The 26,204-nt window shown below is 42.3% G+C and overlaps 2 protein-coding genes across 2 annotated transcripts; one reads left to right on the plus strand and one right to left on the minus strand.

Moving 5' to 3' along the window:
- Positions 1-278: 278 nt before the first annotated feature.
- LOC113169805 (A disintegrin and metalloproteinase with thrombospondin motifs 8) lies at positions 279-12,309 on the minus strand. Its single transcript, XM_026371524.1, has 9 exons — positions 11,150-12,309; positions 9,601-9,840; positions 6,461-6,593; positions 6,165-6,332; positions 5,108-5,400; positions 3,253-3,439; positions 2,601-2,773; positions 1,689-1,864; positions 279-1,134 (listed from the first exon to the last, which is right to left on the minus strand). Exons 1-9 carry the CDS (start codon positions 11,873-11,875, stop codon positions 390-392), a joined length of 2,841 nt encoding a protein of 946 aa, XP_026227309.1. The 5' UTR covers positions 11,876-12,309; the 3' UTR covers positions 279-389.
- Positions 12,310-13,429: 1,120 nt separating this feature from the next.
- LOC113169798 (A disintegrin and metalloproteinase with thrombospondin motifs 15) lies at positions 13,430-25,672 on the plus strand. Its single transcript, XM_026371512.1, has 8 exons — positions 13,430-14,654; positions 16,997-17,129; positions 19,083-19,250; positions 21,225-21,508; positions 21,593-21,770; positions 21,897-22,072; positions 22,808-22,983; positions 23,555-25,672. The coding sequence occupies exons 1-8, from the start codon at positions 13,683-13,685 to the stop codon at positions 24,330-24,332; spliced, it is 2,865 nt and encodes a 954-aa protein (XP_026227297.1). The 5' UTR covers positions 13,430-13,682; the 3' UTR covers positions 24,333-25,672.
- Positions 25,673-26,204: the final 532 nt, after the last annotated feature.

Here is a 26,204-nt window from a genome sequence, read left to right on the forward strand (position 1 = left end):
CTTTGTGTCTTTTCATAGTCGTTTTTTGTCTCTTTATGGTCATATTGGGTCTCCTTGTAGTCACTGTGCATCTCTTAGCGGTCATTTTGCGTATCTTTGTAGTTGATTTGAATCTCTTTCGAGTCATTTCATCTCTCTTTATGGTTGTTTTGTGTCTGTGGTTGTTTTGTGTATTTCTGTAGCCATTTTGCATCACTTTATGGTTGTTTTGTGTCTCTGTGGTCATTTAGTGTCTCTTTGTAGTTGTTTTACATCATTTTGCAATTGTTTTAGGTCTGTTTGTAGTCCTTTTGTTTGTTTGTAGTCTTTATGTCTCCTTACCTCTTGGGTCTAGTTTGCCTGTTCAGTAATCCATCCACGATTGGTAAAGTTCACTTCACTCATGTTCTTCATAAGCACTCCTGATTGAGACATTCTCCAGAGACTGGATCTGGGATTTTGTTCGGATCGCACTTCTCTGGCTCAACAGTCTTCCCAGTGTAGTCTATGCAGAAAACACTGCGGCGACGCTCTCCCTGGCCACAAGTTCGTGAGCATGCAGACCAAGGTCCCATCTGCCATATAGGGCATGGCAGATCTCCGCAAGGCCTGATGTCTATGGGTTTTAGGTCTTTGTCGCAGTGATTAGAGAGAAAGCCCGCACTGTCTCGGCATTCAACGTTCCTCCTGGACCATCCAGAGCTGCAGCTCTTGGAGCATTCAGACCACTCTCCCAGCACCCATTCGGGTTCACCAAAGGGATGAATTACATGCAAAGACTGTGATGAGTCCTTTTTTTCCTTGGACTTATTGAAGGTCACATCTTTAGGGATGAAAAAGGTATATTTGACCTTAGGGGGATTGGCATCCCCTGCAGTGGCCAGGAGTTGAACGATGATGGCCTCCCTCAGTTGTCTGAAGCTCTGGATCCTCTCCAATGTGGTAGAGGAGCCACTGTATTTCAGCACAGCACCCAGCACAGGAATGTCCTGCTCCACTGTGGCTACAGAAAAGTTACCATTGAGGATGTAACCACCATGCTCTCTCTTTATAGCCAGGTAGTTTCCATCATGTTTGATTCCTCTGTGGCTCCGCTGTTTGATGTCGATGTTAGTGGCACCAACGGGAATTGTGACAATGTCACTGTATCCATAGCTGTTAAAGACAAGTGAGAACTGGATTTACATCATATATAGACTTTATTTTGCTTTAAAGTAATATTGTAGGATCTGGGACTTGCAAGCTTCAATTTTAAAGCGATAGAAGATAGTTTATTGTAAACTAGAAGCAGAATTCAAGTTTATTATCATTCCTGTTTTATTAACTAAGAGTAAATGACTGTGGCAGTATCACATGTGCAGTTTAATTTTAATCAATGTAAACAACCCATTCAATCTAAATGAACTGCTCTCATTGCCTCAGAATGTTGCCATCTACATAAGCAAGCCAATGGAAGGTCCACTGGAAAAATGTTCAAACTGAAAATACGCTTAAACGTGCCCCTGACCTAGTCTTACACCTACAGGTTCAGGTGGTGGTGATAGCCCGCTGCCTGTCCAGTGCTCTCTTCACCACAGCTTGAAAAGCAATACCTTCCATTTTCATTATTAAATTATTAATATAAACTTCACCATAACTACATTTACTAATGACTTAATCGTTTCCATATGTAACATAGCTTCAGTTCAGGTCTTTGTTATACTGCTTACTTTGCTTTGTTATAGGAGCCTGTGATCTTTCGACAGGTGAGCCCATTTCCTCCACACACTCCACACTTGTCCACTCTCTTGTTGGATCCAATCACCTGGTCACAGCCGGCTTTCACACATTGGCCTTGGACACACACTGATGTAGTATCAGGGCCACACGTTGTCCCATCAATCACCTGTATTAAAACAAAACATTAGTTACTAGTTGACTCGTTCCACTGGCCTATTCAATTTCTCCATTGTTCCGCATCCATATCTGTCCTCTTCACTGTCAGAATTACAATTGACAGATACATGAGCCTCATTTTAGGAAGATTTCTAGAAAAGCAGGCACTCCCCAAAACTAGTTTGTTCTCTAGAACATCGATTTGTTTTAATTAACACTGAAAACATCACATAAAGGTTAACAAAAAGCATGTAATCTAATCTAATCTGCTATTTCCTTGTAGAATGTTTGACTATGTTACATTTCTCATAACTGCAGTTTACTGCTTTGACTGATGAAGTTTTATAAAAAGATAGAAAACCTTGCGTGTAGACTTTGAGTGGAGATACTTTTCTCAAGTTTTTAATGTGACGCAAATGTTTACAGTGACATGACATCTAAGAGTTCAATATTTTTTTTATAAATAACTAGGTATCACACTTTTCTCCCATTGCAATGTCATCCATTCAGAACTAACTAGAAACTATCTGTGTATAAGAGTTACATTGCAAAAATTACCAGATGTTATGTTATGTTGGAGAAGCTATTGCTGTACTCCTTATCTGAAAAGTCAGGTATACAAATTTCTATTTCAGATTGGACTTGAGTAAATTCTTTTGATTGAAAAGCACCAAATTGATACTAGAACATGTAAGCTGTATTGTGAACATAATGCTTTGCTGTGATGTTAAGTGCATATACTGTACCTTGGATTCAAACACTTTAAATTCGCTGCTGCCTTTGGCCCTGCAAATCAGCTTACATCTGTCTCTGGGAGAAACTCCAGCATACTTTGGTATCCATTGTTTCATGTTCCCGTTGTAGTCCAGGTAGTTTGGGCTATTGTACTTCTCACACTGCTCCTCTCTGAAACTCTTCCCTGCAGGTAAGAGTGAAAGTGTAAAGGACATGTGACATGGTGACAGAGTTCTCTGCTGTCAGAGCACTACCTACCTTATCAAAACCATGGTTTCTAGTCCTAAAGTCTATTCAATATATGTTAATACTCATTGTATGTTAATAATATGCTAGTAATAAGTCACTTTTTATAGCTTCTATAGTGGTAAAAAAAGTGCTGTACAATAGACACCTAACAGTACGCTGTATATTAGGTTGTTTTAAATCTCTAATGACACCTGCAATAGGCTCCAGCAGCCCTGTGAACCCTAACAGGACAATGGTTATGATAATAGATAGATTTCTGCTTTTCTGTGTCTCATGTAATGTGATGTGAGTGCACTGCACCTCTTTGTGTTTTGAACTGTTGGTCAGATAGCTGCCATCAACAGATAATTCTTTCAAGTAGTTTACACTATGTCAAAACACAAAAACTCAAAGCTGCATGGCACCAATTCTCACCTTGACTGTTATCACAGGGCTGTGTGTTGCAGGACTGGTACTGAACCCTCTGTCCCTCACAGTACCTCCCTCCATTCTGAGGCACGGGCTCTGTACACTCCCTATAAGAGAACTCCACTCCACCTCCGCATGTTCTGGAGCACTGCTGCCACGGTCCCCACGAGCTCCAGCCGCCGTCCACAACCACCTGCAGTAAAACACAAACACAAGAAAAGAGGGAAGAAAGAGCAGTCAGAGTGGTTGGTTATAGCTCAGTGCCAAAGGCAATCTCAGCGGTGTAGTCCAAACCACAGTCTGGGCTTCTGGGTTTGAGGCTGCACAGCATGTTGGCGTGCAGCGACTCTGGTCTAATTCTGTGTTGAACCTCGGCACACGCCTGCTGTCTGCCTCTACCCGCATTCCTGCTAAATGTGTCACTCACCACTAGTGGAACCTGCCAGGCTGCAGCTTTGTAGGGCGATATCGAAAGCTGTGTGCATGTGTTAGCAAGTGACCTTTTTATGAGTTTTATATGTTTGGACCAGCAAGTTTCCCAACTACCAGCACGCCTGGATTAATTAACAGATGTATTATCATGACACAAGGATAAGATATCAAGTCAACCAAGCCAACACAGCTGACACTACAAATGTTCTTGAAGGAGATATAAAAGGAAATCACGCGGCAGCTACATTTAAACGAACTAAATTCCGACATTGTAATACTGTATGTTGCACTTCATTTATATTGCCATTATAACAGACCATGAAACTCTATCAGGTTTATAGAAAGCAAAAACCTCATTTTGTGTGTGCATCACAAATCCAGCAAATAACAAAACGTTATCTGCTGGAGGAGACAGTTTTAAAGTTGCTGACCTAAGGATTGTATGACTACTAACTCAATCACTCTATTTCTGATTAAATGAGTAATGCACTTCAAATGAAGTGAGTCATTAAAAGTTGCAGACAAGTAGGTGCAAGCAAATAAACACAGTTAGCATGCAACATACAACAAAGTGTACATGGGTTCTGAAGAATGCATGAAGTTTCTTGTGCACTTTTAACATCCCCTTGTGTGTAAACCATTGATTTTAAAAGAAAGTTTCCTATTTTTTCAAATAGATCTTTAAACACCAGTCAGCTGCCCATATGAACACTGGAAGGTTTCTGTTTTACTAATCATTCCTGCTGTCTATACTAGACTGTAACTTTGCACTGAGACTGAGTACGAAAAAACAAGAGAAGCCAGTACGTGGATGCAGCGTGGCAACCGATGCAGAGAGCTGTGGCAAAACTAAATCTTAACCTGGATCAGCTTTTGCTGCAAATGCAACATGATGTCATCCAGCAAGAAGGTCCATTGCCTAATTGTAGAGAGTACTTAAAGTGACCTAAGTGCTGTATTTCTAGTGTTTACGTCATCACTATCATGTTGAAAGATAAAATAGTTTCCATGATAACAACTTTGTAGATTTATTAAGTCTTGTCAGTGAGTATTACAAATCACATAACACATAATCTATTACTGCAGACTTCCCACGTCACTTTACACACAGTCCCTCTTTTTCAGCCTGACTCCCTTCTAATCTTGACTGCTGACGTCTTCTATTAAGTTGAGATACTACTAACTAATAGATTTTGTAAAACCTGCCCTTTAAAAGTGCACAATACCAAGTTGAATTAGTGTTGCATACAGCCAGCATCAATGTCTAAAACAGTCGCCTGCTGAAGTGAAGTTGATGAGATCTGATCCAGCAAACTAAAACATATCTTGCATCTGCATTTTATTAATACTAACAAAAAAGACTGTATTTTTTTCTTTGAAATGTTTTATAGTCAAAGCAACTTGGCATTTGGTGAAAAAGTAGCCTTACCGGTGGTTGCATCACCTTCTCAGTCAGCATGCATATTCCATGAAGGCAGGTGCCATTGAGGCTGCACGGGGTGCCATCAGCCCAGGGCAGGCTGCCATTCTTTGTGGAGCACTGTGAAGTTCCATCCTCTTGACACCAAAGCTGGCTGCAGATATCACTGTCTGAGGTGTTGGGACAGTGGATGAAATCCTCTCCAAAAATCTGCTGGCACTGTTGGTCCAGGCTGTACTTGGTGCCTGGAAGCTCCTTTGGTAATGGCATGGTACTCTCTGGGACATCCAGCAGACAGTCCCCTGTGGGAACAATACAAAATAACACTGTATGAGACTAATTATAATGTGGTTTGTGGAGCTTACGGACTTTGTAGCACTGTGACAATTGTAATTGTGGTGCTCTTTGTGTGTGGCATGACAATACTGGAAAAATATTCAGGACAAGCTGTGTCCTGACAAAAAGTTAAATTTAACTAATGCAGCACACTTTTATAGGCATCCTAGTGCTCTGAATCTGGGCATGTGACAGCTATTCTAAAAGTCAATTTAGTCATTGTTCCACTAATGATTCTTTATTACATCCAATAAGCTTTAGTCTGGAGTTGTCAATGACGTCTGCAGTTTGGAATGAACATTCTCAGCCACATGAGTTTTTGCTGGAAACATTTTTCAACTGATAAAGAATTTTTTTTTTTTTTTTTTTTGCTGACACCAGCTGTTGCCTTTGGCTGAGCAGACGGTGAACAGGAAGAAGTCCATAGTATGACTCAGTGGAAAAGAAGGTTTGCTGATAGGTCTAGGAAGAATACAAACAAAACAAGACGCACAACATGAAAATGGGGAGAGGAAGCAATGAAGGGAACGGCAAGAAGTTCTAATCTACAAGTACCTGTAAACTATCCTCACAACCTGTAATTTGAGGAGAGCATGTTTAAGCAGGAAACTCATCATTAAAATGTGAGAGGAGCAACAGTATGTTTTATTCTGAATGTGAATCTGTCTTAACACAACCAATAATTGTTGTTGTCTCAGAAGTCCATGTGTCAACCTGAAATATTTCCTACCATGTCCATTATCAAAGAACTCAGTGATGTAGAGAGAGCTGCAGGGAGACCAAGGTGCTGTCTTGTTGAGTCTGACAAACAGAGGAGCCATCAGGTAATGTCCTCCCAAATCTCCAAACAGCCTCTCACAGGTCTTGGAGTCGTCGTGGGGCATGCTCAACACGTGACCTGCAGCATATGACATTTGTAGGTTTACAGATGCTCAGAGGTGTGGTTAGGAATTACTGAGATGTCTTTAAAGCCTGTCTTCCTACGCCCACACTAGCCCACCCATACGGCAAGACATGTAAACTAACCAAGCTCGTGTGCAGCTGTGAAGGCAGTCTGCAGGCCATTGTCCTCGATGACTGAGCAGCTTCTCTTGGGATCGCACATCGTCCCGACATCGGCCACACCCAACGTGTCGCAGCTCTTCTGTCCACAGATGTCCTGCAACACAAATATGGCAGACCCTGATGGATCACAATGGGGGCATTTACCAATACTGACATCTTCTTCATATATGTTGCAAAACCTGTATCATGTACAGTTTCTTATTCTGATGTCTATCAGGATGAAGTCCCGTGGGATGTTTTCCCTGGAACTGTTGCACCAACGCTACTGTATATTCCAAGGCTAGTGATAGCTATAGGTGGGTTTCCTAGTGACATCATCACGAGACAACAACCCAAAATGACTGAGAGCTTATGATAAAAATGAAAAGTTGTTTTTGTGCCTAAAGCTGCTAAAGTAATGAGTGTAAAATTATCATTATCCCAACGAGGTAACCTGCCTAATACAGCAGCTCACAGTGCAGAGCTGGGTATGTGCTCCAGTGATCTGGTCTGAGCCATGGATTTTATGGAGGTGCTGGATGGTCTTTGGATTAAAACAGCAGTAATAAACGCGAGTTCAAGGTCAGACAGGTCACACCATTACTGTATGTTTAATGCTGTTGTCAGCCTCTGTGCAACAAGCATTTCAGTTTGTGACAGCACATAGAGGAGCACACTGATTGTTCTTGGATGGAAAATGTATCATGTTTTTGTGTTTGTAATTTTCCGAAGAACAAAATGAAACAGCCCCACAGAGTCTCCTTTTCATGACCCCGTGTAAGCTGGCTGATTAAAGCCATCTGTTTACACTGTGGCCATTCCTAATTCTTCATACATGTTAATGCTACAACTATGAAGACCTGATTGAGTGTCACAGTGCTCATGACTTCTGGAGCAACACGCACACACACACACACACACACTAACACAGAAAGGCTGTTCCTCCCTACGTGTGGGGTGACCCCTGCTCATTTAACCAGTTTCTATCTAGCTGCTTGATTTTAAAGTATTGAAAATAACTATATACTGTGTGGGCTCTATGGAAACATAGCCCACTGCAGGCATGGGTGAATACCATTCAGTGTATATACCATTAGCAATTAGAATGATGTTAGTAATAATCAGCATTGACATTCAGAATCCACATGTGTCACTAGAACAAGAGCTGCAAACCATCAGCCAACAGCTTCAGCATCATGGAATATTTTCCACACTGAAACTAAAAATGCATACTTGAAGTGGATCCAATTCAGCTATTTCATGCAATTCAGTTAAGGTTAAGATCTTGTTGTGCAAATCAGTGCAACAATAACCAATGCATTAATGAGCCGGATGTGATGTAAAACATCCTCGAGCACGTCCAGCTGCCATGGAATAGTGCTTTTGGAAATACTATGACCTGCGTGGCTGAGAATCTCCACAGACAAAAACATGTTGCTCTGTCTTTCCGTCATAAAACAAAGCAAATAAATATCGTCAGCATGCAGCTGTCCAGAGCTGGGATGTGGGAAAATTAACAGTGTGGTATATCAGCGATCCTTTCCAGCTTGTATAGGACGTAGACGGAGGCTTCCATGGCCTCGCCTCAGCCCCAGAAAACCACAAGGCAGAGCCGTCTGTAATTTAAAACACATCTGGATGTGGGGCTGCAGTTAAACACAACTCAGCATGTGTTTGTACACATTGTTCCACAACAGCATCTGTCACTCACGTATGCAGACACACAGACACTAAGCAAGATGTATGGGTCCAAAGCACAAGCCACGGTATTGCATTTGCAGACAGTGAGAAAGTCATGCAACCATATACAGTACACACTCTCAGACCACAGGAGTCCACGAGAAAAATGTTTCTACTGCATGCCAAAGAGTGTAAGGTTTGAGTTTCACAACAGTCGGTAGTAGCAGCCTTCTCTTGTGACTGTGTAATACATGGCGTACATTTTCAACCCTGACCCTGCCGCATACTCAAGCCCTGGCCATTTACAGTGGCTTCTTCTTGTCAGGGCTGATTTGTGGCGGCACTAAAGTTAGTTCATCCACGAGGAGCCTTCCGTCCGGTACATTTCAAAGCATACCTCCACAGAAATGGAAAAACAAACACAAAACCGGGTGCGCGTCAGTGATGTTTTCGAACACATCCAACTCAGGACTGCAAAAGCACATATGTTAGATTTATCATTTTCCCTGATCCGGGGTCAGATTTACATGCTGACGTCACTCAGCCGGCGGATAAATGCCGAGCCTGTCATCAAATCAAGCCACAACCAGGGAACGTAGCTATAAAAAATTAATAACAGAGAAGTTACTCGCCTGATGAATTGTCTGCTAACACTTTGTCAACACGCACATACCAGATGAAAGAAGGCAGCCAAGTGCAGCAGAACACGCCAATCGCAACTTAAACCCTGAGGACGTGTGAACGTTTTTCTTACCTCCATAAAAGCATATTTAACCTAACCCTACCCAGAGGGTGAGGTTTTTCTTTAATGCACCTTGTTTATCTGTTATTTCCTAATCTCATACATTGCTTAATTAGCACTATACTGAGTCCAGGGAAGGAGCTAATTATCAGCTGGGACCCCCACCCATTCAAAACAACTGGCCCTAAAATTCACCTGCGTTACTGTAAAACACTTTGGATCGCCGTGTGGTTGAGTCTACTGCCTCTGAAACCACAATGAGTTCCGCAGCTGGCCAAGGTCTGAATTCCACCAGGGCTTAATTCATGACTCATTCTCACTGGGTTATTGCTTTCTGAATGGAGAATAAAATATTCTACGCTATCATGAGTGTGTGGCACTGTAAAGCACTCACAACAAACCATTCTCTGAAGAGAAGCGTGGCGTCTGATTAGGGGAACTGAGATAATTGTGCGTTGGTTTACCACTAAGTTGAATTAAGGGAATGGTCTGGTATCACAGAGAAAACCTTAATCATGACTGTAAACAATGTGCTTATTTGCTTTTAAACACATCTTTTGTTAAGGTTTTGAGCTTTCATGCTTAATTGTCGTAAGCACATATTAATATAAGTTATATGCAGATGATGGTATCTTATTTTATTGAAATTCAACATACATTCTGCAGCCGTATGAAGATACTGATCTGTGCAATGTCTCACCTCTCTAGTGAACAGCATGGCAGTGTCATAGTGCTCTGGGTGCCTCTGGCTTGGTGGATTGAATAGCTGCTGCCAGGAGCAAAAATTCCTCAAAGCCACGCCTCCGTTGCTAGAGATCTCCGGTCCGACCTCCTCATCCTCCACTATCAGCATCTTCACCACCACCATGTTCACTGAGTTCTTTATGCTGGGGTGCTTGTAAAGCTGGGCGGCCATTGACATCAGAGTCAGAATGTAGTGCTATGGAGAATGAGAGACAAGACAGGACATTTAAAAACTTCCATTCACAAGATATTTAAGTGGCTTGGGCAGCAAGGCCTGATCAAAAGAGGGCAAGTTACTTTCCAGTACACCATTCCAGTATAGTTCCTAACAAACCAACAATGCATTAACAAATATCATAAAAAATGTATAAAAGAACTAGATATTATTGAAATGGTTTAAAGGTAGGTTGGGTGCTCTGTGTAAACTGGAAGTATTGTTTTATGCCTGTTTTATTGTGAAGAATCCAGTAAGACTTTTGCCTCCAAACTGTTTTGTTCACTAGCCATGACTGTATGATAGGAGGTAAGGGTGGGTAAGGTTTTCCATAGCACTGTCATGGTTTCACCTTTATTAGTGGAGAGCTAGTAAATACGTATGACGGGGGGACTGTGCCGTGCTGTGTATTGTAAAGTCTTCCACCAGCCTGGCTGAAATCATTTTTTCTGAGTGGGGACTTTATTCTCCCGTAGAACAGTTTTCCACATGTTCTCTACAAACACCCACAGAGCCACATGTTGATTTTTGCCTGGAGCCTCCAAATGACCTAAAGCTAAAAATGCCCCTGCTCATGGAAAAAAAGGTTAATATGAATGAAAATTGAAATAAACTTGACGGTTGTGTAATAAAAGATAATTTAAGCAAAGTAATGTCAGTGTAATCTGCGGATTGAAGCAAATAAATTGAGTGTTTGGCAGTGAAGAAGCTGCAGGATCCTAGGCAGTCCTAATTTTTAAAGTTACCCTCATTAGAATCAGGTCTGATGATTGATGGAGGTTGATTTCAGGTGATTATTGATATAAACACAACATCTATTAAACTCTACTTAATTTTTATTTTCTTGTGCTGTATACTCCACCCCCCATGCCAGTTTGATGGATTTATTATTTTTCATAATGTAACTGTAAGGGAATCTTCCCTGGGTGATGCTGAGGATGTGCTGTCAAAACGTGACCAAGTCTTGAGGAATGTGGTCCAGCATTGCTTGCATTTCTGTTCCCTGACCTCTTTCTCAGTCTGTGGAAAACAGGGAGCCCACATATTTCCTCCTATGCTCTCTGACTGCCAAACATTTTTTTTATAAAGCAATGCAGAAAAACAAATCTCTGCCACTGTGGTTCCTAGGCTACAAATCCTGACTTAGCAGGCAGGATGGCAAAAGAAAAAATAAAGTGGAATGTATTTATAGGAGCATGATTTATTGTATAGACTGCGATTTGTTAGAAAGGGTTTGTTTAGGTTTCTATGAACTCTGTGTGCTGGAAAGAATGACTTAATCGCGTCTGACCTTTATTTCATCTCCATAAAAGTGGGCCATTGTTGAGTCTGCTACCACCAGGGTCTCTATGAACCGTGGTGCGGAAACAAAGCGTCTCCGACGAGGTTCCCTCCGTGCGTCACTGTAGCCGTGCGTAAAACTTTCCCCATCGCGCTTCTCCGCCGCGTGATCAAACAGGTGGGAGACACCGGGGCTTTTGGTGAATGTTATCCTCTTGATGACATGCAGCTGCTGGACAGAGGCTGGCCCCAGGTCGCCGCTAACTTTGGGTTCAATGAAATATTCTTTCCCCTCTGTTATAAAAGAGCCGAAGATGCCGGAGCACAAGCTGACAGCCACAACCGAGTTTTGATCATGATCTACAGTTCCAGAGTAAAAGCAGCTCATCATGTGTCTCTCACTGTCCTCTGTATGGCTCACAACTGTCTGGAGATTGGCCTCCAAGACAGATTTGGAATCTTTAGCGCTGCGTAAAGCATCAATATCTCTGGCTTTGATGCGCTGTATGGTGAAGGAAGGCGCGATGAAGCTGGTGTCTGGTACAAGATTCAGAGTCATTTCCTTGCCAAATGCTCTGAGGACAAATCTCGGCTGCTCCTCACTTCTTTTCCAAAATCGACTGCTCCTTCTTCCATTTATCCGAACAGGTACAATATCCTCTGATTCAAAGGGGATGGGAAGCGCCGCGTTCAAAGCGAACATGGATAAAAGCATCAAACGCACAGTGGCGCACATCTTCTGCAGAAGAACCAAAGTGATAACTCAAGTGCTGAAAAATAAAGATCTGATCACAATATGTGTCCTTGATCTCCGGTGAGTGTCTGTGTCTTCTCCAATCGACAGAATGCCCTGCCCTCTCAAAATCAGCGAGCTTTTCAAATGAGAAGTGATTCTCCAGGGATGTGGAGCCAGTCTTTGTCAAAGGATTTCTCAGAGTTATTTTCACTGTGTCTGATTTGTAGTTTTCATTCCCTAACCAAGCTAAGTCTTGTTGCACCCACCAGCACCGCTGCAGTCTGGACATATCAGGCCTATTTATACGTTCTGCTCTTCCCTGGACATGAAGGAGGTTTATTTTTGATATCCGCCGTTGCTGGAAATTCTCCTCCCACTCGTACTTCATGAGAAACTCGCGGATAAAACGGATCCAGCGAGAATAGGACGACACTCCCCCCTTCTGAAATAGCTTGACACCCGCGCTCCTATTATTAACCCGACGGGCTGTAGCCTATGGCAGCGGCAGGACATCTGCAGCCTACTATGCATAGCTGAAAGTCCGCTACTCGAGTTATTTCGAAACCGTGTGTGAGTAGCAGCCCCCCCCCCACCCGCCACCCCAAGGCCAATCTGCTTTATCCCGGCACAAAAGACCACCGCTGGACAGAGAGAGGCACTGTGCCGGCTTGGATCTGGCCACCACCTCGAACACCGTATAATCACATTAGAAGAAGCAGAGGAAGAATTTTATCTTTAGAACAAAATGTAGATCAATAATATGAACCATCAAACAGGTGGTTCGTGGTTTGAAGTGTATTTAATGAAGCCGTGGTTCAATGAACATAAGCAATGACGCAAATAAACGTTTCAAATTCAAATCTCTAAGTGAAACCAAATAACCCAAACTCTGATTTGATTGTGCGGGTTATGAGAACTGTCACGTTCATAATGCTGCATATGGAGGGCTTCTGTTGAATTAACATGCTCAGAACTTTTATTAGGACTCTGCCAGAAGAATGTCAGTAAACAATAGGAAAATGATGCTGGACGCGCAGTTTAAACATTAACCGACAGATGGGGCCAGGCCACAACTAAAGCTGTTCAAGCGCTTTGACGCGCCGGTGGATTGGAGGCGCAAACAGGTGTCGCTCTACGCACGGGTTTGAGTTTGCATTTGCTGTTTCTATTTGTCCTGGGCCTCGGCAGATGCGGACAAGTAGGTAGTATGTTTGTTTGCATGTGTTTACCCTTTTCATTAACTTGTTTCCCTCATTTTTTATTTGCCTGCGTTGTTGGAAAGAGTTGATGGGAAAAGGAAGTTACCCACAAAAAGGAAATTCCTCCAGATGTATGGAGAAATTGATACTTTTACGTTACTTTATTGAATTCTAGATTAAAGATTATGGTGCAGGTGGATGAGTTTCAAATGAAAATGGCAAAGACCTCAAAATGAAGACAGTCTGGGTGCGCTGCCTTCTGCTCCTTGTCTGTCCGCCTCACTGTGAATCTGGGCGGTGGGAGGGGGGGATGATGCTCCAGCTCTTGTCACACATGCTGTACAGCAAAAATAATATTTGGAGAGTTACAAGTGGCTGTGGTCTCCAGCACAAACTCAGACAGATGACCAATGAGCTTCCTCTTGCTCACATGCTCACATTTCATTTGACAGATCACACTTTAAGGCACAACGGCTCAGAGCATTTGGTGGCCAGAGTGGACAAGATGGGAAAGAAGCTGGACACCGGTGCAGATGCTTAGTTTCCTAAGGACGCACAAGCGCATCGCAGCCGAATCATAGTGTGGACTTTCCTGAGCAGGGGTAGAGATGGCAGGACTCATTTGTTTTTTGATTATTTCTGCAGAACTGCTACTTTATTTGAGAATGACGTGTTGCATGGAAGTAGATCTCTGCATACCTGTTCGCGTGGATCACCCAGAGCACGAAACGCAGCTGCACCGGCGTGCGGAGCGGATGAATGAAAGATGGATTGCTTTTAGACTTAGTGCATTCAAACAGGAATTCTACCTCCATCTCACGCAGGATTCTAGTTTCCTTGCAGCCGGCAGCTTGCAGCCTGACAGCGACTCCTCAGCATCCAACACCTTTGTACCCGCTGACCTCAGGGAATGCTTCTACTCCGGTGATGTCAACGCAGATCCGGACTCCTTCGCCGCTCTCAGCCCGTGTAACGGTCTCCGCGGGGGGTTCTTCTATAACGGCATGGAGTATTTTATTAGCCCGACCAGGACTGAAGATCCAGCAGCCGCGCCTGGATACAGAAACTCTTTCGACGCACCGCACGTCATCCGCCGCATGAGACGCGCTGCGCACTCCGGCGGCAACTTCACCAGCAGGTGTGGAGTTACACGTGACGCCGGGTTCAACATCTCCCTTGAGAAATACAAGTACATGAGTGCACTGGAGGATGATGGCTTAATTGAAACTGTGCTAAAAACCCTGGGGAGGTCCAAGAGGTTTGCATCCGTCCCCAGGTTTGTGGAGGTGCTGGTGGTGGCAGATGAATCTATGGCTACATTTCACGGGGACGACCTGAAGCATTACCTCCTGACCCTGATGTCTGTAGCGGCCAGGCTTTACAAGCACCCCAGCATTTTAAACTCCATAAACATAGTGGTGGTGGGCTTCATGGTGATAAATGAAGCTGACAAGGGACCCAAAGTTTCTAGCAATGCAGCCCTGACTCTAAGAAACTTCTGCTCCTGGCAGAAGAAGCTGAACAAAAACAGTGACAAGCACCCAGAGTATTGGGACACTGCCATACTGTTCACCAGACAGGTAAGCAGGCGGACAGTGCTGCTCTGCATTACAGAATTGTGCTGCAAGGAAACAATTGAGGCATAACATTAACATCACCATGTGGTGATAATGTGGTGGTGGACAGGGGTCAGCATGGCCACTCTGACCCGTCTGTGGCTAAACAACACCACAGACAGCAAGCTGTGATGCACTGTGTGTTGCTACACCTGTCCATGACGGTCAGAATTAATACTTCCCATGCTGACCCCTGTCAACCACAACATTAGAAACACCAGGTAGTATTAATGTTGAGGCTGACTGGTAAATGAGACGATGGTCCCTGGGCACAAACATGTAACATGTCCCCCACACCCCCCACAGAGAAGACACAGAGACTGAAAGCAACATAAAAACACATTTGTAACCATTTTGTAGGTGAACCATGAGGGTTAGATAAAAATAACTTCTAGTAAATGTACGTCTCTACGCATCTTCTCTGTGTCCTTTTGCATCCTTTTGTGGTTGTTTTACATTTTTGTAATTGTTTTCTGGCTCTTTATTAGTTGCTTTGCATGTCTTTGTAGTTATTTTGTGTCTTTGTGACCATTATAAGTCTTTGTAGCAACACTATCTATGTGTCGCTCAACTTTTTAACAATATATATTTTTTAAATATTACTTTATATCACCAGAGGTTCTGGCCCTGGCTCCTATATCTGTGCCTGGTGCCCTTACTCTGTGATCCAACACAGGGGCGGTTCTAGACTATTTTAAGGGGGACTTTAGCCCCCCTGTCTGTCATTTCGACCCCTTAAAACTATCAAACTATGAAGAGCAAGAGAAAAAAAAGATCCAAGTTTTTTTTATACTCTTTTTCTTCTGTGTATTGCGGTCTCCTTGAATGTGGGTGTCCAGTTTGGCAGACAGGTAAACAATGAGAGACAACAGTGACTAGTTCAGGCTGTTTATTTGCCTCCCAAATGAAAACTGTAAAATTGAAACATACAAAAGACAAAACATCTAAATGGACAGCACATTTAAATACCTACAACAGCATGACACATTTCCTATCCTAGTCAAATGATACTAATAATACATAATAGAATTCCCCATTAATGAGCTAAAGAGAGATTAGCATCAGTGGTGATGGTATACTGTAGTGAGGGCTAAGCCCTAGAAATCCTAGAACCGCCCCTGATCTACAAATTATCTAGTGGGTTGGTGCATCCTTTATCCTTTTATCTACATAACTGTACATGTGCTTCTTAGTTAGTTCTTTGTCAGCTGATGCAATGAATCACTGGAAACGACCAAGTGAGTCAGTTCTTTCCGTGAGAGACCTCACCTCTGTCTGTCTGCTTCTACAAAATAACAACTGGGACTCTATTTCTGTAAACAGTAACCTCTCTTAAAAATCGTAGCATTTTCTAAAAATAATGTTAGAATGCAAAATTGCTCCTTCTTTGGTTCCAGCTTAGGCGTTCAGTTAGTCAGCCAGTCATGTGGCCACCACATCTGTATACACTGACTAGTAAATAGTTCTCCTTAGCCACTAACCTCTCTCTGTTTTCCCCTCCCTGATGACAGCTTGTTGTTGCCTGCTTTCCATAATGTCCACTTTGGCTCTGGCTGCCACCTGATACATAACCTCACCTTCACTGCATAGCAACATACATTACAAAAACACTTCAAAAACAGTGAAAAATGATCCCGGTGCTGGGAAAGATCCTTTATTTACACTGAGAGCAATTATGTGCATATAGGAAAGTCCAGGTCCAATGTCCTCATAGACAATGAGCACAGCTGCCACGTTGGAAAAAATCTTGCAATAGCTTATGGAGAGCGAGTGGTGTGGAATACACATGGCTGGCAGAGAGCACCTCTTTGCAACACTGGGTTAACAAGTTCATCATCCAGCGAATTCAGATTTACTCTGAACACTACACAAGCGCAATGAGGTCATTTTAATATAATACCATAATCCATGACCACAAAGATCCTAGAAGATATAAATAAGCACTAGAAGAAGTTTTGAAGACTTGGGAACAGAACACTTTCTAAAACCACTGTGTCATTGCCATTACTCCGAGAGCTTGTAACTTTTCCTGTAATGTAAAATGAAAGGACTTTGAGACGCCAGCCATGCCAACTAGCTTTTGAGGGTGTGTGCACATAGCGGTGCTATAAGTTAAATGCTACTAAAATGCACCCCTGCCTTGAAATATTGTGTGCTACATGTGTGTTCTTCATGATGTGTTTATGGTTCAACACGTTTGAACATGGCTCACATCTGATTTTTTAAGCATCCCATAAGAAAAAAACATTTACATGAGTTTTATTATAATTTCATGATTGGCACCTCCAACGTGTCTGTGTCACCAGGATCTCTGTGGGGCCACAACCTGCGACACTTTGGGAATGGCTGATGTTGGGACCATGTGTGACCCAAAAAGGAGCTGCTCTGTCATCGAAGACGATGGCTTGCCCTCTGCTTTCACAACTGCCCACGAACTTGGTAAGAAAGTTGGCTTAATAGTGGGAGCTTTTACGTAAAGTATAATTGATTGATTGATTGATTATGCATTTTGGATTTATGCTAATACACATTTGAACTGTTGCAGGCCTCGGATGCTTAGGACAGGAGCTGCATATAACCTTAGTTCAAAATATCAAAGGCGTTCTGCAGCTCAGTTTGACAGATACACACGTAATCAGTGTGCACAATGGCCTGGCCGGAGGGCTTTGCATCTGTGGTTCTCAATCCTGGTCCCAGCCCACTGTAGGGACTGCCAGATACATTATTAAGTTATTAATTAGTTTATTAAGCATTAATCTGTATTTACCTGATGTTCCATTTGCGGGTTGGCATCACAGCTGCACAGCATAACTGCACGCTGGCAGCTGCAGAGGCCAAATAAAAAAATAAAAAAACTGAAGTCAAAGTCAAGCCCCTGTGAACTACTCCACATGCAAACAGAAACGGAAGAATGCAATCATAACTTTAGTAGTCCAGAGTCAACAGTAAGCCAAAAAACACAGAAATATGTCCACCTTACTCAGAGCCCCTCAACCACATCTCTACAGGGTTAAATACACACCATGATGTTGGTTTGTCTCTCAAATTATCTGGACAATACAACGACTACAGGCAACGGCCAACTAGCATGTGCACTCTGCTCTTCCATGAGAAGAAATAGCTCTCTAAACCAGTGAGTGATCATTCAGTAAGGAAAAGTGGAAGACCTAAGACAGTAAATTCAAATCATAAACAAAGCACAGTTTGCTTACAGCACAGGCATCAGAGTTTTCTATTCTATTCTCAGATTGGAATGAGATTAAGATGAAAAATGAGAAGAGCCTTCCGTGTGTCCTTTTTCACTTTTGTATCTGTTCTCTCTCACTGGGTCACTAGGCTGAGCCTGATCACAGTGGTCTCTCTCATTGAAAGACACACTGCAAACTCTTGGGGCACGACAGCTGACCAGCAGCTCTATGTGTCATGGCCCTTAGGCAGCACACTTCTATTTTAGCTTATACTGATGGACAAAATGGCATCATTTACAGATTATGGCTTTGAAAAATACTCCTGGATGAGATGTGAATAAGAGATGTGTGCCAGGACACTGTTAGCCCAGCAAAGAGTGAAAAAAGTTAAAATTACTAATTGGTATGTTTTTGTTTAACGTACAGAAAGAGAAATATAAAACTCCATGATGAAGTATTTTTAGCTATCTTTGTAGTAACTATGTGCAACTTCATTTTCCTTTCCCAGTGAGGATTCCATGGTTGTTTTCAACATGTCAGCTAGACTATGATTCAGGCTCAAGCTTCTTATTTCAACCGACACACGAGAGCCCTTGTGTGTTTTTTTTCTTTGTTTCTTCTGCACTTTAATGGATACTGTTCATTTTTCACATTTCTGCCGTTTGTTGAGAGCACTATAAAAGGAAACAAAACTCACGCCAGAATCTGGATCCACAAGGGCCAAGGACTGATTTACATTATCCTATAATGTAAAATGACCACATATCATGTAAATATACCATATATGAACATGCTGAAATCACGTTTTTGGAACGTAGTACATGTTGGTATTCAGGGAGTGACATGATTCCCCTGGTAACTCAGCTCCCATCAGGCCTTGTTTAGAACTCATGCCGTGCTGTATATTCCCACGGTCGGCTACATTCCTGGCTGCTACTGCAGAAAGTTTCAAATCAATCCGAGTTGAGTTCACCTTGCCTTGTGCATATACTATGTGTGTTGTGATGTCTGGTAAAATGTTTATCTTTGTGTTAACAGATTTATATTTCAGTGTCATCACCATAGAAACTCTACCCAGTAACTCTTACCAACTGTCTCTCGGCTTTAAAAATCATGACACATCACAACATAGAAGAACTTGATGCCAACAAAGACATGACCTTGTGTCTCTTTTCCCTTTTCCCACCCAACCCTCTCCCCTCAGGCCATGTTTTCAACATGCCCCATGACAATGTGAAGGCATGTGAAGAGGTATTTGGGAAACTAAAGGACAATCACATGATGTCTCCCACGCTGATTCAGATCGACAGGAGTCGACCCTGGTCTGTGTGCAGCGCCGCCATCATTACTGAGTTCCTGGACAGGGGTCATGGTTAGTAAACACTTTCTGTATATGTCTCTGGACTCAGATGGAGCACTAATCCTGTCCAGGCTCCTTGCTCTCAGATGGTTGTAATCTAATTGTACCCAGAAAAAACAGACCTTGGCTCTATTTTGACATGGTTAAACTGATGATTTCATCAGTATGACTTAAGGCCAGGGGCGCTAGCAGAAACAACTGAATGTGGTGGCCAGCTACTTTTATGGGGTGTCACATGGCAAAATACATGTGTATGAAACATTGTCTAAAATTCAAAATTCTGGTTGATAATGTTTTTGAATCATGACAATCGATTTTTGGGTTTTAAGGACTTAAACTCATATAAACTCACCTATACCTTCACTATAGAGTAAGCCATTAGCTCATAACACATAATGTGATTTACCTCTAACATGCTAACAAAAAGCTTTATGACAGAGGTAATATTATTATTGTGGCGCACAAAATCAGAATTCTTTTTTTTTTATCACAAAATGTAAAACAGCAAGTGTTAAAATGTCTTTTTCCATAGTTTGTCCCTCATTTACATCTTGTCATGTGAAAGACAAAGTAGTAGTCAATAGCAGGAAGATTTTATAAGAACCAGTGCTCAAGCACACGTACAGTTGGAACAGGTCCACTTGCCTTTGAACAGCACGATTTGGATGGAATAATTAACTAGTGAACATAGTGAAGTAGGTAGAGCCTGACTGTCCTGTTGGAAGTTAATGAAGTACAGAACAGACAGTAAAATCCAATCGTCAACAGGTAGATATAAAGACAATTTTTTAGGAATACTATTTTTGTTCTGTGTTAGCGGCATCATTACTGGCAACAGCTGATTTTCTCTAAAGGACAAACTCATGGTAAAATGATGAACTCAAAAGCACATTAGAAAGAATGCCAGTGTTGCTAAAGTGGAGAAAAGTAGAACAATGTCGTTTAAATTTAGACTAATGTATGTTAATGGAGACTAAGAAAAGGAGAAATTCACAGTAAAACTGGCAGATACCAGATTCTCACAGACATGAACAGGCCACAATGCATCAACAGGTAAAGCAGAATTACACTTGAAACTGAAATGTAATAAACATTTACCGAAGATGAAACTAAACAGGTACTGTATATCCAGGAAAACATTTTTACTCCAAATGTAATTCTAGATACTGATGATACACAGTATCCACTTCAGTAGCGCCTTTATGCCAAGTCTTGTGTCTGCGTGTAAAGCCCCAGACGTGACTGGAAGTGGGTTCTGTGTCATAAACATAATTAAACACACTAATTTATTACATGCCTTCCACCAACAAAGCATTTGGGCAAAGCAGTTGAGCATTTATTAAGTTTACAGTTGAGCTAACAGCACTGTCTTCTCTACATGAGTCATTTACTTAATCCAAACACTACCTGGTGCCTGCACTGTCTCATGTAGAGCTGCCTCTGCTTTTGTGCAGTATGAGGACAAGTTGATTTTCACATATCGTATAAATAATGCACAGATGAGTTTAGAGTAACATGGTCTGCAGTCAGAGTTATTATTCTTTCATATCTGTATTATGGATTGGGTATGGTGGACATTGAGGAATACTAATGTTTCCAAAATGTCTTAACAATTTTGTGGATCTAAAAAATACCATATACATGATAATACCATAACATATGTATGTTTTGGTCTCAACCAACACCTGAGGGAAACATCTGGCTCTCAAATGTTCACTAGTTAGTTACTTTGTGTGCTGACAGGTAGTGTGCAGTCTGTTTGATTTGGAGCTTTTACTGCTTGCTGTTGCTGGAAACGAGACTGATGAGACTGCTGACTGATCAGCAGCAACTAAAGGCCACAGAAAAGTCTGGTCATGGTAGCTTTATATAAAGTATATGGTCAATTCCACACTTTAATCATTAAATTGCCTTTATTTTGATATTCTTATGAGAGAATACAACCACCATCACATTGATTGCTATGTTGTTGGTTTGTTTCTGTAGGAGACTGTCTGCTGGACCAGCCTCAGAAGCAGCTGTCTCTCTCAGACAACCTGCCCGGCTCCATCTACAGCCTGCACCGTCAGTGTGAGCTTGCTTTCGGTGCTGGCTCTAAGCCCTGTCCATACATGCAGCCCTGCTCCAAACTGTGGTGCACCGGGAAAGCTCGTGGACAGCTCGTCTGCCAAACTCGGCACTTTCCCTGGGCGGACGGCACCAGCTGTGGCAACGGCAAGATGTGCTACCAAGGAGCCTGCACTTATGAGAACAGCACCATGCACATTACGGTGAGTGGAGTGGAGTTTAAAAATCAGTGTCACTCCATTTGTTTAGCAAACAATGATATACTTAATAGTTTTTTCTTGTTTCAGGTGGATGGCCAGTGGGGGAAGTGGGGTCCATATGGAGACTGTTCCCGAAGTTGTGGTGGAGGAGTTCAGCTGGCCAAGAGAGAGTGTAACAACCCTGTCCCTGAGAATGGAGGCAAATACTGCTACGGGCTTCGCATTAAGCACCGCTCCTGTAACCACAACCCCTGTCCAGAAACAGGTAAAAGTCTCACCTGAGAATTACAATTTTTAAAAGCTTTTATAACAGGCAGCAACACTAACTAAGGCCATAGTAAGACTTAGTGAACATGAGTTAAATATTGAAATATTGTTTTTACATCTCCAGGTAAGAGCTTCCGTGAGGAGCAATGTGAGGCGTACAATGGCTTAAACCTGAATACGAACAGGCTGGGCTCCTCTGTGGTTTGGGTTCCCAAATATTCAGGCATCTCTCCCAAGGACAAATGCAAGCTCATCTGTCGTGCTAACGGGACCGGCTACTTCTACGTCCTTTCTCCAAAGGTATGGCTCCAACTTGTTTTTGCTTTTACATCAAATGTCCCAACAAATTGTATCTGTAGTTGGAAAACTCTATAAAAATAATGTGTTAATAAAGCATAGAAAAAACAGTGAGATAGCTTTAGACAGTACACAGAGCAGTTTTCATTATGATATTATGAAAACCTCAAGCTTGGAGAACTCTTAATGTTAATATTCTAAACTGATGGGTATCAGCCGTCATACTTGAACTCCTCGCCACACCTATAAGTCATCTAAACATTTAGGAAATACTGAGCATATCTGTGTTCACAACGGTTTCCAGGTGTCTGCCCAGTATTATCTGACCTCTTTTCCTGCAGTGGAAGAAGTTAACAGCTAGTTCCACCCACAGTAAAACAATGAGTGGTGAGGTGCTAGTAGCAGTAGACAGAGGAGCTGCTGCTGTAGGATGGATAGTGTGGTGAGAAAGGGAAACACACAGGGAAAGTATCACTTCACAGCTGCGGCTTGTCAGCAGCTATTTATGCAACTAGACTGTATCAGCAATACAAACCAACACCCCTTCTGGTTTCTATGTACAGCATGTTACTGTTTGGTTTGCTATCTGTATATCTGTCCTGAAAAGGTAAAGACAGTCCACACTTCCTATGTTGCTCTCTCTGTCTTTATTTCTGTTGCTCCTACATCTATGTACAGTTGCCCAGTGACATCAGCCCATGATCATGACATAATTTTGTAAAAAATCAAACCCTGCAGGTTGTAGATGGGACACCCTGCTCTCCCGACACCTCGGCTGTGTGCATTCAGGGAAAATGCATCAAAGCGGGCTGTGATGGCAAGCTGGACTCCAACAAGAAGTATGACAAGTGTGGCGTGTGCGGTGGGGACAACAAGGGCTGTAAGAAAGTCTCAGGATTGTTCACCAAACCTGTGTAAGTCATATGTCAGCACGTTTATAGTTGTTTAAGATAAATTACAGTTGTGAAAAATGCTAATGTTTTAACTAATACCTATGTTAAGAACCTTTGCACAGTGTTAACCACTCAGTTCTGTTCTGTTCTTCCCAGAGGAACAAAAATTCTGCCGAAATCTTGATCATAATCTTTCTGGTTCACCAGAATGAGTATTTAATCAATTTATTATACTTGTGTACGGTGGCTCCTGAGAAAGTCCAATATTACGTCCAATAAAAGCTGCAGATGAAGTTTTCAGTGTCCAGTATAGACATAAAATAGTATAATTGTTTTTGTGTTATTAACTTAAGCCCTGAACCTTTGCATCAAACCATGTTCCACAGTGTTCACTTAGTTTTTCTTGCCAATATGACAGGTTCTTATTTACAAACAAAAGTCAGATTTCTTTTGCTGACATCACCACTGCAGCAGCACACACACGTTTAATGGCTGATAATACCTTATCATACAGTCACATCAAAAAAACAAACAAAGAAGAAATCAGTCATCATTAATATTTTATATTAACATCTCTGCTCTTCCTCCCCAGCCATGGCTACAACTTTGTGTTAACTCTGCCAGTTGGAGCGTCCAACATTGACATCCGTCAGCGCGGCTACCAAGGAATGGTTAGTGATGAAAACTACTTAGCAGTGAAGAATCGGCATGGCAAGTACCTCCTGAATGGTAACTACGTGGTGACAGCTGCCGAGCGTGACCTGCTGGTGAAGGGCACCCTGCTGCGCTACAGCGGCACCTCCACATCTGTGGAGATTCTGCAGGCCATCAGACCCCTGCAGGAGCCTCTGACTGTGGAGGTACTTTCTGTGGGGAAGATGACTCCCCCCCGGGTGCGCTACTCTTTCTACATCTCCAAGGAGAGCAAGGAGGAGAAGACTCTTCGGAAAGAGGAGAGAAGCCACATAGCGCAGAACAGCGTCTTAACAGATAGTAACAGAGTAGAAGCTAAGAAACAGGTAATGGGAAAGAGGCCGGTCAGTCACTGGGTGACAGGTAGCTGGGATACATGCACAGTGACTTGTGGTAATGGGCTGCAGAAGAGGCTGGTACAGTGCCAGAGTGTGGATGGGCGTCCTGCAATGGACTGTAACAGTGCTGACAGGCCTGTAGCAGTGAGAACATGTGGGGATCCATGTCCCATGTGGGATGTAGGTACCTGGTCTCACTGCTCCAAGTCCTGTGGAAGGGGCTTTAAAAGGCGGCCAGTGCGCTGCATGACTGAGAATGGTTTGAATCTACCCAGAGACCACTGCTCTGGAAAGAGGAAGCCTCAGGAACTGGACCTCTGCAACCTAATGTCATGTTAAAGCAGAACGGACAAACCCGTGGACTTATTTTTGGCAGTCAAAGTGATAGTTTGACATTTACCCTCACTCAAAACATGGTTGTGTTGGGTAGAGATATTCTGACTGTATCGTCACGGGGTGCTCTACAGAAGAAAATCCAATTGAGACAGACAGGGTCCTCCTCCATCGTTCCTCCAAGTTGTCTTCTCATAAATGGTCAAACCGTCTGTGGCAGGTTTGACTTGGCTTAGTCTACCTCTAGCAGGAGTGATGACACGATGTGTATACACACAGTAAGAGAGGACAGATACGCACACGGACATAATTTTGTGGTGTAATTACACATAAAGGTGATGATGGATGTGCATTTGTGATTCATCATCAACACTGCGCTATTATCAGAAACAGATATATCATGTGTGAACTGACTTTTTTCTCATTTCACTGAGGAACTAATTGAAATGTGAAACACAGTACTGTGTCTGCCACATTGAAAACCCAATGATTCGTGCAGTTTCTATATCTTTGTTTATTTTCTGGATTCAGTGTTTGATGGAGCAGAATCAAACATGACAACATTATATGCTACACACTTGATAGTCTTCATCAAACTGATAGATGTCAAGGAATTACTGAATTTTACTAGCAACCAAAAAATAAAAGATAAAAACCTTAAACAAATATTTTTATATGGGGTAAATTAATCAGTGCTAAGATGTTAGCATGTTCTATACAGTGACTGTGGGCTGTTTGTGTGATGCAATCATAATGTGTTTGTGTCTGCTCTGTGTAAAACCAACTGTCTGTTTTACCAAAGAGTTGTAATCTTCCATAAGGCCTTAGTGAAGCATGGCTTGCGACGCAAACTTTTGCTGTATGTTTCTGTCATTGCCTGACTGTTAAACACTCACCTCCTGGACGCTCTAACAGTTAATTGACCAAAGAATTTAATTAATCAACAGAAATAATGATAATGATAATGTAGTTTCCTTGACCACTGGACACTAGCACTTACATGTGAAAACACGAGGCCAAACATGTCTCAGACCACCTTGAGAGACTGGACCACAATCTGTCTCTGTAGTGTTGCATATGCATTTTAAAGTCATGTGTAAACGCAGTAATATTTACAGGACAATCTTCAAACCTCTGTGAATACAGGGGGTGAGTGTTCAAATGTTCAGATTTACCATGCTGCTCTGTGTAATATGCCTGTTGGCTAGTAGCAGACCCTCAACCTTCTTAGGCTTCTGTCCTCCAGCTGCATGGCTGCTTCAATGCCTCTGGCACAATGAGAGCTTCGTATACATTGTGTTTATTTGCAGGTCATGCATCATCTTTTTTTGGGACCTGCTGTAGGATAATATGTATGTCCCAACCATGTAAAGTAGGTTGAAAGATTACTTGCCTGGGTGCTACGCTGACTCTCATTAGCAAAGTGTAAAACAAAACAAAAAAAAAATAGAAGCTGATAGAAATTAAAGGGAAAATTCACCATCACCATAAAATACACTTGATCACGAAATAGCTTTTGGTGTCATTTCTGGCACTGCATTTAGCTATTTTAAAGGTACTGTTTTCATTTTATTGAATAATTGTTACTGTATTTCCAAAACAGCTGGAAATATGCGGATATTAATAGGAAATGGGGCAACAGTATATGGCTCAGTCTTGGTGTACCCTAACATTTGAAATGCAAGGTCTGTACTTAGTATTTCAGACATGTTGGGCAATTCAGCAATCAAACAGTGAGAATAGACTGTTCAGACCAGTCTGTCTTCGTTCAGAGGGGTCAATCATTCCATCTAAATTATAGATGGTATGATTGACCTAGATCATCAAGATGGTTTTGTTTTGTTTTTTCTTTCACATCATGTACAGATTTTTTTTTAT

The sequence above is a fragment of the Anabas testudineus genome, chromosome 13 (assembly GCF_900324465.2).
Source record: "Anabas testudineus chromosome 13, fAnaTes1.2, whole genome shotgun sequence".
NCBI classification, from domain to species: Eukaryota; Metazoa; Chordata; class Actinopteri; order Anabantiformes; family Anabantidae; genus Anabas; species Anabas testudineus.